This window comes from Paramormyrops kingsleyae, chromosome 20 (genome assembly GCF_048594095.1).
Source record: "Paramormyrops kingsleyae isolate MSU_618 chromosome 20, PKINGS_0.4, whole genome shotgun sequence".
Classification (NCBI taxonomy): Eukaryota; Metazoa; Chordata; class Actinopteri; order Osteoglossiformes; family Mormyridae; genus Paramormyrops; species Paramormyrops kingsleyae.
Window position 1 is genome coordinate 5563621 of NC_132816.1, and position 13590 is coordinate 5577210.

A 13590-nucleotide genomic window follows, 5' to 3' on the forward strand; every position below is an offset into this window, starting at 1 on the left:
CTTATTTGATATATCTGATACTTACTTCTATTCAAGGAGACCTACTGTAATGTATCTGAGTAGATCTGATGTTGGCTGAGTCCTTTTAGATTTCTGCTTGTCCAGATCAGGTACCAACTACGCTCGTGTGAAATGCAGCCCAGAGTGGGAGTTTAGAGTAAACCATTTTAACAGAGGATAGGGGGTCCGTAGGTGAAAACTGTCAGAAAAAAACCTCAATTATGTGATGAGTTATATTTATTTTGTTTTATGTTTTTGTATTTATTGTGTTTTATGTTTTTGTAAACCAAGAATTATATTATATATGATTATAGTCCCCCCATCTCAACATTGGGGGGACATTTCCCCTCTGTCCCCCCCCCCCCTAAATCAACACCTATGTTTAAATGTTTTTGACTGCCCTATAAAAATAGATTGTTCTAAATATTGTTCAAATAGTTGTCTAACCATCCCAGATGCGCATCTTAACACAGAAGTGAAAGTGACACAGTAAAAATAAAAAGTGCACTTACTGTACTGAATCTGTAACATGGCTGCTGGAGCTTCATCTCTGGATGAGGAGCTCTGCTGTTCTGCTGACTTAGACATCCTCAAGGATCCCGTTGTCCTGAAGTGCAGCCACAGCATCGGTAGGGCCTTTCTGCAGAAGTTCTGGGAAAAGAAGAAATCTCAGGAGTGTCCAGTATGCAAGAAGAAGTCCTCCGTTAACGATCCTTCTCTAAACCTGGTTTTGAAAAACATTGTAGATAACAGTTTAAAACACAAGAGTGCATCTTGCTGTAGCTTCCATGAAGAGAAACTTCAGCTCCTCTGTGAGGACGATCAGGAGCTCCTCTGTGTGGTCAGTCAGACTGCAAAGAAACACAGAAACCACCAGCTCTGTCCAGTGGAAGAAGCTGTACAGGATAAGAAGGTATTCTCTTCTATATCATTCATTTTCGCCTCAGGATGTTATATTAGTATAATTATGGACGAACCCCCTTGTAGCTGTGAAGTGGTGGCAAACTCATTCTTAAATGTTAAAATGTATATTTAGCAGGAATCTGTGCAATACTTCCCTAGCCACTGATATTGAACAGAGGTTCCCATTAAGGCACTTCTGGAATGGTACAAATTCAAACTTAAACGCAGGCTACGAAAACCCAGAAGCAATACAGTAAAATCCCATTATAACAGACTTCAAGGGATCTGGCAAAACAGTCCGTTATATTTAAAGTCGTTATAATTGCTGTATGCCCAGAACACAACTACAGGACACCATTTACTCATGCCACACCCCAGCAGACACACTTGTGGTATAGATTATTATATTGTACATGTAGTAATCCAACTTTACCTGATCAGATGCGTGACTATTAATAATCCCGACTCCGTATCTGCGCTGGATATCACTGGCACGCCACACGCCTTGTAGGTGGAGCTGCATGTCTGTTATAGCCGAACAAAACTACAGCTAAAAGCGGCCCTGGGGACCAAATTGTTTGTCTGTTATAAGCGAAATTTCGTTATATGCAAGTCCGCTATATGCGATGCTATTTCTGCATGTTCGTAAAGGCTCAAGGCCGGGACCAGCGGACCTCGTTATAAGCGAGTCCACTATAATGGGATTTTACTCTACAATTTTGCTTTGTTATCTGTGGAGGTAAAACTTCATTTTCACTTTAGTGTGTCATGGACCAGGGCGGACTTAGGGCGATGGCGAGGTATGATGCAGGCAGAGAGGTGGACGACCCACTTGCAGCTTGCAGGGAAACAGGGGTTTATTAAACTGAAAACACTAGGAACACTACAAAAATGAACGGACCACGAGGGGTCAAAAGCAAAAAATGGATAAACAAAGACTAACTACAAATGGGGCAGGGAAAACAGGGGGGGGGGGGGGGCAGGAAAAACAAGGGGTGGGCGGGCGGGCGGATAGGCTACAAAATGACAACATTCAACATAAGCAACAAACATCAAACAGCAAAACAACAACAATGAACCACTGGGGAACTGAACTCAGGCAGGAACTTAGATACAAAAACTGAATTGGGTAATGAGACAGCAGGAGTGAGACATAGACAATTAACCAATCGGGGAGGGTGCAAGACAACGAGCAATCAGGAAAACACAACAGAGCATGTGGAAGAACAGGCAACAGGTGGAACTAATTAACTCAGGGACTGGGAGGGGAAAACTAAGACACTGACAGAAACAACGAAACAGAATCTACACTAGGGGAATAACAGGCAGGTAGAAACACAAGCACGGAACCAAAACCAAATACAAATCACAAGACACAGGAACTAGAAAAACTCATACAAATGAAACAATAGGGAAAAAAATACAAAAACAGAGGGGGCGGGATACCAACATGCAACAAAGGGATTTGCAGGTAGCCACATGCTTAACATGTAGAGCCATGCAACTGACAGGAAACAGGGGAAAACACAAAGACTCACAGGAGGGACAGGATGGCCAGCAACACCTGCTGGCCAAATGGGGAAGGGACACGAAAGACTGGAAACAACAGGACCTGACCCTGACATAGTGACCTTGTACTGTGTGCTACTGGTGACTGAGAAGTGGGATCACGACTCACTGCCAGTTTTCTAAATACTGTGGGAGCTTGTAAATATACATAATACAGGTCTGCTTATTTTCTATATATTTTATGTTTCACTGTGGTCATTAGCTGTTTGCTAGTATATCTTCAATGTTAAATAAACATTGAAACAGCCCAAAATTTATTAAATTCTGCAGTATACACAATCACTTCCTACCTAATGTCATGCCTAGTGGCAGAAGCACGACCCAGATGCAGTTTAGTCTAGAGCAAACCCTGCAGGGGATTCGCAGGGATCACTGAGACTGAGGTGTGGACGAGCAAAAATGTCCGCACTGAGGAACACAGCACTAGGGAGTATTTTAAAGGCATGAATAACAATGGAGAAATCAGAAAGCAGCTGAAAGTAATTAACATGGGGGCATGAAGGAAAGCTAAGAATGACAAGCACTAGGCGTGGCTTGTTACAGCCACACTGGGGAGGAAAACATGCGGGTGTGGTAGACAGGATGGGCAAGACGTGACACCTAATTTACCTATAGTGTGTGTGTGTGTGCTTTGTGATGGACTATCATCACTTCCTGGGTGTCCCCTGCCGAGTGACCTGTACTACCTGGATGTCCCTTGCCCAGTGCACTGTATTTTTATTTATTTTATTTAACCTTTAATTAACCAGGTTTGTCCCATTGAGATCACAGATCTCTTTTGCAAGGGACAGGGGACACCCTGCCTGGGTGTACTTCCTGGGTGTCCCCTGCCGAGTGACCCGTACTTCCTGGGTGTCCCCTGCCGAGTGACCCGTACTTCCTGGGTGTCCCCTGCCGAGTGACCCGTACTTCCTGGTTGTCCCCTGCCCAGTGACTTGTACTTCCTGGGTGTCCCCTGCCGAGTGACCTGTACTTCCTGGATGTCCCCTGCCAAGTGACCTGTACTTCCTGGGTGTCCCCTGCCGAGTGACCTGTACTTCCTGGGTGTCCCCTGCCCAGTGCCCTGTACTTCCTGGGTGTCCCCTGCCGAGTGACCTGTACTTCCTGGGTGTCCCCTGCCCAGTGACTTGTACTTCCTGGGTGTCCCCTGCCGAGTGACCTGTACTTCCTGGGTGTCCTCTGCCTAGTGACCTGTACTTCCTGGGTGTCCCCTGCCGAGTGACCTGTACTTCCTGGGTGTCCCCTGCTCAGTGCCCTGTACTTCCTGGGTGTCCCCTGCCGAGTGACCTGTACTTCCTGGGTGTCCCCTGCTCAGTGCCCTGTACTTCCTGGGTGTCCCCTGCCGAGTGACCTGTACTTCCTGGGTGTCCCCTGCTCAGTGCCCTGTACTTCCTGGGTGTCCCCTGCCGAGTGACCTGTACTTCCTGGGTGTCCCCTGCTCAGTGCCCTGTACTTCCTGGGTGTCCCCTGCCAAGTGACCCGTACTTTCTGGGTGTCCCCTGCTAAGTGCCCTGTACTTCCTGGGTTTGGCTCCAGGAAGTCATAGAAGCTGGATGGCTGTAATTTTAATTCAGAACAATAGATTACAAGAAGCAAGTTGTGTATAACCTGTCAGCGATATGTTGAATGTGTGTCTCATTATACTTCTGTATTTTTTTATCTCAGGAGGACCTCAGGGCTTCACTGATTCTATTAAAAGAAAATCTGGAGAAGTTTACAAACGTTAAACAAGACTGTGAGAAAACAATCAAACATATCAAGGTATGGAGATGTATTCTGAGAGACTTCACTGTGAAAATCACCTTCAGATATACACAGCATTTCTCACTTTCAGAGTCAGTCCCAGCACACTGAGAAGAGGATAAAGGAGGAATTTGAGAAACTCCATCAATTCCTGAGAAAGGAAGAGGAGGCCAGACTGGCTGATCTGAGAAGGGAAGAGATGCAGAAGAGCCAGAGGATGAAACAGAAGATAGAAAACATCTCCAAACAGGTCTCCACCCTGTCAGAGAAGATCAGGGATATTGAGAAGGCCATGGAAGCTGAGGACATCTCATTCTTGAAGGTAGGAGATGATTTTCCTACTTTGTTCTGTGTGTTTGCCGGCTGAGACAAGTAGACCTGCTGTATGACTAACGCAGATATAAGGAGTTAAAACATCTCAGTGATATTTCTGCCTAGAAATTTCACTCTTTATGGTGTCTGATGGTTTACCATGGAAAACTATGCAATATTTGTATTTTCTTCTTTTTCAGGCCTACAAGGACAACAAAGATAGGTATGTAATACTTAGCAACTGCATATTTTCAATCACTTCTCACAGTGTCAAACACAGTCTTTAATCAATCCAATCAGGAGGTTTTCTGGACTGAGTGGAGTTAATGATGTTGCCAATTCTCAGCCACCTTCCTCTTATCTGTTTGGCTCCCTTCAGACCCCACAGCATCATTGACTCCTGCCTGTCACTGTCTTTGCAGAGCCCAGTGCTCACTGCAGGACCCAGAGCTGCCTTCAGGGGCACTGATAGATGTGGCCAAACACCTGGGGTCTCTGAAGATAATCGTCTGGGAGAAGATGCTGGGGATTGTGCAATACAGTGAGTACTGAGGGAAATGGCTGTATAAAGCAGAGAGCAGTGTCTGAGTAGATTACACTGTCACTCACTGGGAGCTCAGCCTAGCAGCACTGGTACAGTGAGTACTGGGGAAAATGGCTGTATAAAGCAGAGAGCAGTATCTGAGTGGATTACACTGTCACTCACTGGGAGCTCAGCCTAGCAGCACTGGTACAGTGAGTACTGGGGAAAATGGCTGTATAATGCAGAGAGCAGTATCTGAGTGGAATATACTGTCACTCACTGGGAGCTCAGCCTAGCAGCACTGGTACCTTAGACAGCTGTATGCCTGTGATGTGTTATCCCCCTCAGTGGTATATCGCTTTGGACAAAAGCATCTGAAAAATAAAAAAATCTGTCCTAGTGATAAATAAATCTAGTGCTGTATTAGAGAGTGAAGTGAAGGGTGTACAAAGAAAACTTATGTTTAGTGCTTCATAAATTCCAGGTTTCTTACTAACATAGCAATTTACACAAGTGCAGGGTTGCCAACTCATATGCATCTGGTGTGACACATACGCTTTCAGCCTTAATCTCATGCTGACTCAAAAAATCTAAGGATTGGAAATCTATTTTATTTCATTATAAATGTAAAATTAGCCTCACAAAAGCATTTTGGTAGTTTGCAAACCCTACAAACTATTTACAAGGTAAGAAAACTGTTTCACGCATGCAAATGCATGTATATATGTATCCTCTGATTTGATGATTTTTAACCATTTTCCCCAAATGGGTAGGCAAAGATCAAAGAATGCTAAACTGGATAGAATGTTTTTAGATCTTTGAACTTTATTGCATGTAACCCACAATAAACAATCAATTTGTATGATGTATATTTTTGCTCAGATTTTATCTAGTTATATCTTTTTTTCTCATGTCTGTAACTCTTGCCCTGGATTTGATTAAATACTTTTGTTTATTACAGAAATAAATCATAATATAACAAATTGAGTAGCTACTAAGAGGAACAGTTTAAGCAATGAGTTGCATAATTTTAGTCTGTCTTCAAACTAATTTCTAAATTCAAAGGAAAATTATATTTTACAGTAATGAGTACATGAGAATGACCCATATACTCCCCTGTATATTAATTTAGGGGTCCAATGTGCAAATATTTATGACTGCAAGCTTTAATGTTACATGTGATTAATCACAATTAATCACAGAAAACTGCAATTAATTAGTTGTGGTCACTCACTGCAATTAAAGTCACTCTAGTGGTTGAGCGTAAACTGACATTGCCAGATGTGGTTCTAGACCATTTCAGCTGAAGGGGGGGCTGTCTGGGGCCATTTGTTTTGTTTGGAGGGTCAGATGCATTTGACCTTAATGTCCTCCAAGTATTACTTACACTAGATTGCCAGGATTAAGAAGCAAAAGGTAGTTTTGGAAACCGATGCATTTTTTATGCAATGCTTTGCAGGTACATTTTACAGCTCATACACACATGTGACCAAATCTGATTTCTTGTTTAAACTGTCTTGCTTCCACAAGCTTGATTGTTTTTTTCTGTCATTAACTTCGCTTGTCACCAATTGAAGCGACTCGACAACCCGGTGCACCCGCCTTAAGGGTCCGTCAGGAACATGTGCTGTTATAGCCCACATACAGAAATGTAAATAATATTTATAATAATAGTAACATTTATTTGAGACCCAAGTAGCATACATATTTAAGGGGGCCACAGGTGGGATCGATTACTGAGTCTGGTTACTAAGTCCCCCTCCACATAACCGCCCCTGAACAGTACAAAAATAACTCAACCAACAGCAGCATTAGTACTGCTATTAATAACTGCCAAACAGTCTTATGATATTAGGATAAATACTGTCTTAAAATGTTTTAGTGTCTGTCCTGGTCACTCTGAGCCGCATGCCAGAGGGGAGGAGAGAGATGCTGGTCTCTGGCTGGGAGACAAGCTGTTAATGAGGCAGCAAATGACAGCTTCTCTTTCCTCGCTGGTCGATTCAGTCCGGTCGGCATGGTAGGTGGTAAAGCCCTCAGGTGAAGCTGCGTGCTCCCGTATGCTGGTGGTGAGACACAGCAGCTCTGCGGATCTCTTTGAGGTTTAAGCCTGCCTCTGAGAGTGTCGGGATCTCTTTGGGGTTTAAGCCTGCCTCTGAGAGTGTCGGGATCTCTTTGGGGTTTAAGCCTGCCTCTGAGAGTGTCGGGATCTCTTTGGGGTTTAAGCCTGCCTCTGAGAGTGTCGGGATCTCTTTGGGGTTTAAGCCTGCTTCTGAGAGTGTCGGGATCTCTTTGGGGTTTAAGCCTGCCTGTGAGAGTGTCGGTTTTATTGTCCAGTGACTGATCAGTGACATTTGCCTCTGTTTAAGAGTGGCCATTGCATGTAATTCAAGAGAAGAATAACAACAAAAGAAAACAGAAGACAAAACCCAGAATACAAAAGTGAAAACAAGTCTGTGAGCAGTGGCTGTGCTCCAGTTCAGTCTTCTTCACACTGATGTCTTTAAAATACTATGGGTTTTTTACTATTACTATTGAGAAAAATTATTGACTGCAGCTTTGTCTTCAACCCACAGCTCCTGTGACTCTGGACCCGAACACTGCACACACCAAGCTCTCTGTGTCTGATGATCTGACCAGCGTGAGACACTCTGGAGTTAAACAGCAACTTCCTGACAGTCCAGAGAGATTCTACCCCTGTCCATGTGTGCTGGGCTCTGAGGGGTTTAACTCAGGAAAACACAGCTGGGTGGTGGAGGTGGGGGACAAAACTGAGTGGACTGTAGGAGTAGCAAAAGGATCTGTTAACAGGAAGGGGGGGATTATATGCAGCCCTGAGGATGGTTTCTGGGTTTTAAATCTGAAGAATGGTGATGAGTATAAAGCAGGCACCTCACCAGCAACCCCCGTCAGCGTGGAGCGGAAACCGCAGAGGATCAGAGTGCAGCTGGACTATGACAGGGGGGAGGTGTCCTTCTTCAACCCCACTGACATGTCACTCATCTACACCTTTAAAGACACGTTCACTGGGAACCTGTTTCCATTTCTCTGTCCATATCTGAATAATAATGAAAGCAACACTGGAGCCCTGAAGATCTGCCCAGTAAAGGTATCTGCGACAGTAATATCATTCCAGTAAATGTGTCTGTGACAGTGATGCCATCCCAGTGTCAGAGCGTCTCAGATACTCTGTGAAGTGGGTAAGCAGGGAAGTCCTGGGACGAGGTGAAGTATCTGTCACCTGGTTAGGGTTGGGGTTATACTGTAAGGAGTGGGAAAGGTATTAAGTAAAAGTTACCCATTTTCTTAGCTAGGTTTTCCTATATTGGTTAGTGTTGTATGAAATTGTTTGTATTCATTGTGTGCTTGCTGTGTGGAGTGATTCTTTCAAAACCCTGATTGAAAGGGGCCCAAGAGTTTGTTTGTCTCAAGGTAGGTAGCCAGTTGTTGCTCAACAACATTTTGTACAATTTTCATTTGAAAAGAACAGCAGTTTTGAGATGGGTCCACAGTTCTTTATAATGGAGGGGTCGAGATTAGTTTTTTTTCAACAACTGCACACCTGAAAGCTACTGCGCTTCACCTAATATTCTGTGAACTTATTAACAAAATATAATTATGGGTTTTCGGCTGTGACTACTGTATATAGTACACATTTAGCGTCCACTTTTTCCTTTAATAGCAAGCAGTTAGCAAAATGGTTAAAATAATTGATATTTATACTTTTTCTTGTCTATGATATTGTAGCACTGGTGAGATGTCTCTGCATTGCAGGCTCTGTTAGCATCTCCTGGCATACTCTCGAACCTTTTATATAGCTCCTATGTGTCATGGACCCGGACGGGTTTGGTACGGGAACGTGGCATGACACGGGCACAAAAAAGGTGGACGACCCACTGGCAGCTCCGAGAACAACAAACGGGGTTTATTTAAGTGAACTAAAAAACACAAGAAAGGACTAACAAAAACAAAGGACCACGGGGGGGGGGGGGGGGTCAAAAGTAAACAAAGACTACTAAAAAAAAACAGGGCAGGTAACATCTAACACAGGGAATAATAATCAAGCACAAATAACAGAACCTTCACAATAAAACATCTACCATCGAGCAACAACAATGAACCACTGGGGAACTGAACAGAAGCAGGAACTAAAATACTAAGGGGTAACGAGACTAACACAGGACAGGTGAGGCTAATTAACAAAGACCAGGAAAACGGGGCACAGATGAAACTAATAAACTCAAAGGAACTAAAAACAGGGAAACTAAGAACTAACCAAGGAAACATAAACTAACACTGGGGAATTACAGACAGGTAAAGACACAAGCAGGGGTACAAGGAACACAACCAAAAACCAAATACAAAATCACCAGATACAAGAACTACTCAAGTGAAAAACTCAAATGAAACACAGGGAGCCAAATACAAAAACAGAGGAGGCAGGATTTGAACACAAAACAAGGATCACAGGCTCAACACATTGAGCCATGTGGCCAAACAGATAATAGGGGAGAACAAAGACTAACATGAAGGACTGGATGACCAGCGACACCTGCTGGCCAAACGGGGAAGGGACACAGGGTGGGACAACAGGGGCTGACCCTGACACTATGTATGTCTGCTTGGGTAACACATAATACTGTTCCGTAGTTAACAGGTAAATATGCAGGAAGTAAGCAGCAACAAAGGAGTAGTGCTTCATTAACACATAAATTAGTACTATTAATTACTAAGGAGTTATGCTTAATTACTAAATAATTACTTAATAGTGAACTGATTATTATAGTAGTTCGCTAGTACTTCATTGGGAACTATTGAGTATTGCAGGTCTCATTGGGAATTATCTACTATGGATTATTTCTAATAACTACTAGGTCATTACTCGTCAAATGAACAGTGCATTTTTTTGCACTAACTGGGACGTACTGTATAGGCTACTGTTCTCAATGGTTTTGGCATTTTTTCTTTTTGGAATAAAAGGCTTGTTTCTTCCTACTTGTTTGTATGACATACAACTTATTCTACAAAATGTTACTGCCTAAAATATGTATACAGTACCTACATTTTAATTATTTACCTCACTTCAGTCTGTGCGCCAGTGTATTTCAAACTGTGCTTTTAAGTCCAACTGAAGGGATGGTCAATCGGAGACTCGTGTTTTGCCACATGATGTGCTCCACCACATATTGTTGATCTTTTCTAAACATTAAGAAATTAATGTATGTATTTTAAATAAGGAATGAAGTCTTACTAATGACCTAAATAAAACTAATTGTAACATTAGTAATGAATGTGGCATTACTGACTTCTTCCACAGGAGCTACTAAAGAACAAGAACAGTATTATAAAGTGAAACACACTGTAACTTATTAGTAATGATGGTGCCTCTGGTTTACTCCCTCATCTGTGATGTATTTAAGTGCCTCCTCATCCTGAGCTCCCCAGTCTGCTCATTGTATTCTTATGTGTGTGATGTTATGTTGTAGCTGCCTGCCTGTGCTCCCTGGTCTGCCCTGTGTTACAGTCTGATCATTTTTGGCCCCCTGTGCTCCTTTTCCTTTCGCCTTACCTGCCGTTTTGTCTAAATAAAGCCCCTTTTGATTTTCCCCATCTTTGCCTTTGCTTCCTTTCTTCCCGCTATGTGACAAACTCTCTGCTGACCACAGAATTTGAATCGGTGACCTTCTGATCACGAGCACAGCATCCTCACCCATTACCACAACAGAGTCTGATAACAGCGCCATCAGGCAACACATTAACAAAAAATCTTTTTACCTCCTGTACATGCTGTTTAAAGTCTATTCAGAAATTGAATTTATAAGTTATGCAACAAATAGCAATTGTTATACTGAGTTTTATTACTTTTAAAAGCTAAGAATGCATTCACTTAGAGGGCATTAACTTTACTACTAACTTTATATTTTGTGTTCAAAACGTCAGTCATAACATGAAACTGTATAAGTATAAATCTGTCAATCAAAAATCTAAACTCTGTATGTCTAAAATGCAAAAACGACGTGTACATAGGGTAACCACAATGACTTGCTTTAGTATTAGATGTAATTAATCCATCAAAAGGTGATTTTAATTTTTAAAACTACATTTAAGACATAGAAAAGCAATACTCATTACTAATATGGGGAACAGCCTATCAGGATCATAAATATTATTATGATTTATTTTTGAATTATACACGCAAGATATATATCGCATCGCGGGCCGTTGCCATGGATACAGTTGCGGGATTCGAACCTGAACTGTGGAAAAGACCACTGTGAAAACCTTTTCCTGAGAAGACATTGAGAGAAGTTGAGAACGAATTGCATTTCAGCGAAACAACATCTACAACAAGAATATACAGATCAGTAAGGTTGGCCGAGATTCCCTGCGATCACCAAAAGGTACAGTGATCATCTCTGAAAGCGCCTCGCTTCGCTGGGGTCAGCTCTACAAAGTGGGGCGCGTTTGGTTCCTACCGCCTGCCTGGTGCCCGTCTTCAATATTTTGCAAATATTTACAGATAGTTACAAAAGAAAATCCACAGCAAACAAATCCAAAAAAAGGGCTAAGCAGAAATCAATGGTCAAACAGCAAAAGAGTCAAGCACAATAAATCATCAGTCATACAGCAAGTATCAAACAAATCACAAAAGCAAATGGTCTCCTGTTCTTGGCCTGGACAGGCCTTATAAAGGAAGTGATTATAGGACATAGGAGGAAACCCGGCCAATCAAAATAGAGGGGAAGGTGATGTAACAGGGGGCAGGGCCAGGAACAGAATGACACACCCCCCCACAGAAACATCCGCCCACTGTATGGAGTAAATTATCCCTGGGGGTCGTAACAAATGGCTGCTATCTTCTCACTGCTAGGTGGGTTAGATTAGTTCCAGCATGAGGAAGAGCTTTAAATTATCTTTTAAATCTGCTTTTTTGTAATGAAAATACAACATCAAAATAAAATGCATATCATTACAAGAACAGTATATGTGCCTGCTTTATGTGTACTGGACAAATTCAAATACTGGATACAGGTGCCGGCACCTCAGTCAGCAGGAGGCACAAGGTCCGTCCAGACAGGACTACAGCGACACGGAGCAGCAAGAGGAATCCCTGACATGCTGGGGTCCCGCCATCATCATCGAGCAGCAGGAAATGGCTGCTTTCTTCACACTGCTAGGTGGGTTAGATTAGTTCCAGCGTGAATGATCTATTTAAATCTGCTTTTTTGTAATGAAAATATAACATCAAAATAAAGTGCATTTCATTACAAGAACAGTATGTGCCTGCTTTATGTATTCTGGACAAATTCAAATATTGAAGAAAAAAAGTATGTAGTACTAATAATATTTCATGATGCCCTCAGATGATGACCTGATCCAGGATTTCCTCTGCATGGACTCCTGCTATAAGATGACTGACAAGGTAACTTTAATGCATTGGTTTTGCTACATTAATCACTGTAAGCAAAGCAGAGACGACTTTATCCATCCCTTTGCTCTTCATCTCAGTACCTTCTGGCGATGACCTTCGTTTACTTCAGGAGAGCTCACTTCACTCCTAGTGAGCAGACGAGGATGAACTTCTTCATCGCCCTGTAAGTGACGGCATGCTATGGTGGGCAATATAGATGAATGTTAAAATAATAAGAAAAACTATTTCCTCCATCAGCATGAGGATAAGTCTTGGATGAAACTGTTGGAGGTCAGCCAGCTAATGGATCTTGGAATAGTGAATTCTTCCTCTCCCCAGCTATCTTGCTAACATGATGGAGGAGGAAGAGATGGGAACCAGGTTCGAGATCTTCCCCTGGGCCTTGGGTGAAACCTGGAGAAGTCAGTTTCCCACCTTCCTCAAGAAGAAGGACCAGCTCTGGGCACGGATGGAGTACAGGACTGCTGTCAGCCCCCGCTGCTGTGAGGAGGTACAGTATGTTGTCTGATCTTTAATACAAGTAAATGACATTAATCTTCAGCCACCATGAGGCTTGAAATGTCTCAGAGCAGAGGGAAGGGTTTCTCATCATTAATGACCTTTTCTGTCTTACTGTAACTTAAGCTAAGCTAAGGGCTGTTTGCTCACTGTTGTCTTTGGGGGCAGATACCAAATGACTGTTATCATAAGTGGTGTTTGTTGCTGGTGTCGCAGTGAGTCACGTTCTGCCATCTGATCCATGTATGTCCGTGTCCCCATGCAGGTGATGGCCATCGTACCCTCCCACTCTCTGTGGAAGCGGGAGCGCCCCGAACATCACAGCGGGACTCAGCGGCACTACGGCAGGGAGGGCTTTCAGCGGCCCTGGGGCCCATCTGCTCTACCCATCGCCTGCACGCTCTGCAACAGGAGGACCGTCCAGACCCAGGAACCTTGTGCTTCTGAGCACGCAGGGAGCCCAGAGTGTAAGTATGAGCTCTAAATGCCAGTTTTTCTGTAGTGCATAGCTTGTCAGTTTTAATGCACTGCAACTTGATCCAGTTATTTTCTTTTAAATTTACATTAGTCTTCCCAGAAATGTTGTCACTGAGCACTTTTCTTAAATATT

General features: G+C 43.0%; 2 protein-coding genes across 2 annotated transcripts; both read left to right on the top strand.

The window, feature by feature from the left end:
• The first annotated feature begins 529 nt into the window (after nucleotides 1-529).
• LOC111832744 (zinc-binding protein A33-like) lies at nucleotides 530-10660 on the top strand. The gene is made up of 6 exons (XM_072703930.1): nucleotides 530-913; nucleotides 4138-4233; nucleotides 4307-4537; nucleotides 4728-4750; nucleotides 4950-5068; nucleotides 7627-10660. The coding sequence occupies exons 1-6, from the start codon at nucleotides 530-532 to the stop codon at nucleotides 8187-8189; spliced, it is 1416 nt and encodes a 471-aa protein (XP_072560031.1). The 3' UTR covers nucleotides 8190-10660.
• A 1375-nt stretch (nucleotides 10661-12035) lies between these two features.
• On the top strand, nucleotides 12036-13464 carry LOC140581369 (speedy protein A-like). Its single transcript, XM_072703970.1, has 5 exons — nucleotides 12036-12228; nucleotides 12415-12473; nucleotides 12560-12645; nucleotides 12801-12972; nucleotides 13246-13464. Exons 1-5 carry the CDS (start codon nucleotides 12036-12038, stop codon nucleotides 13462-13464), a joined length of 729 nt encoding a protein of 242 aa, XP_072560071.1.
• The last annotated feature ends 126 nt before the right edge of the window (nucleotides 13465-13590 follow it).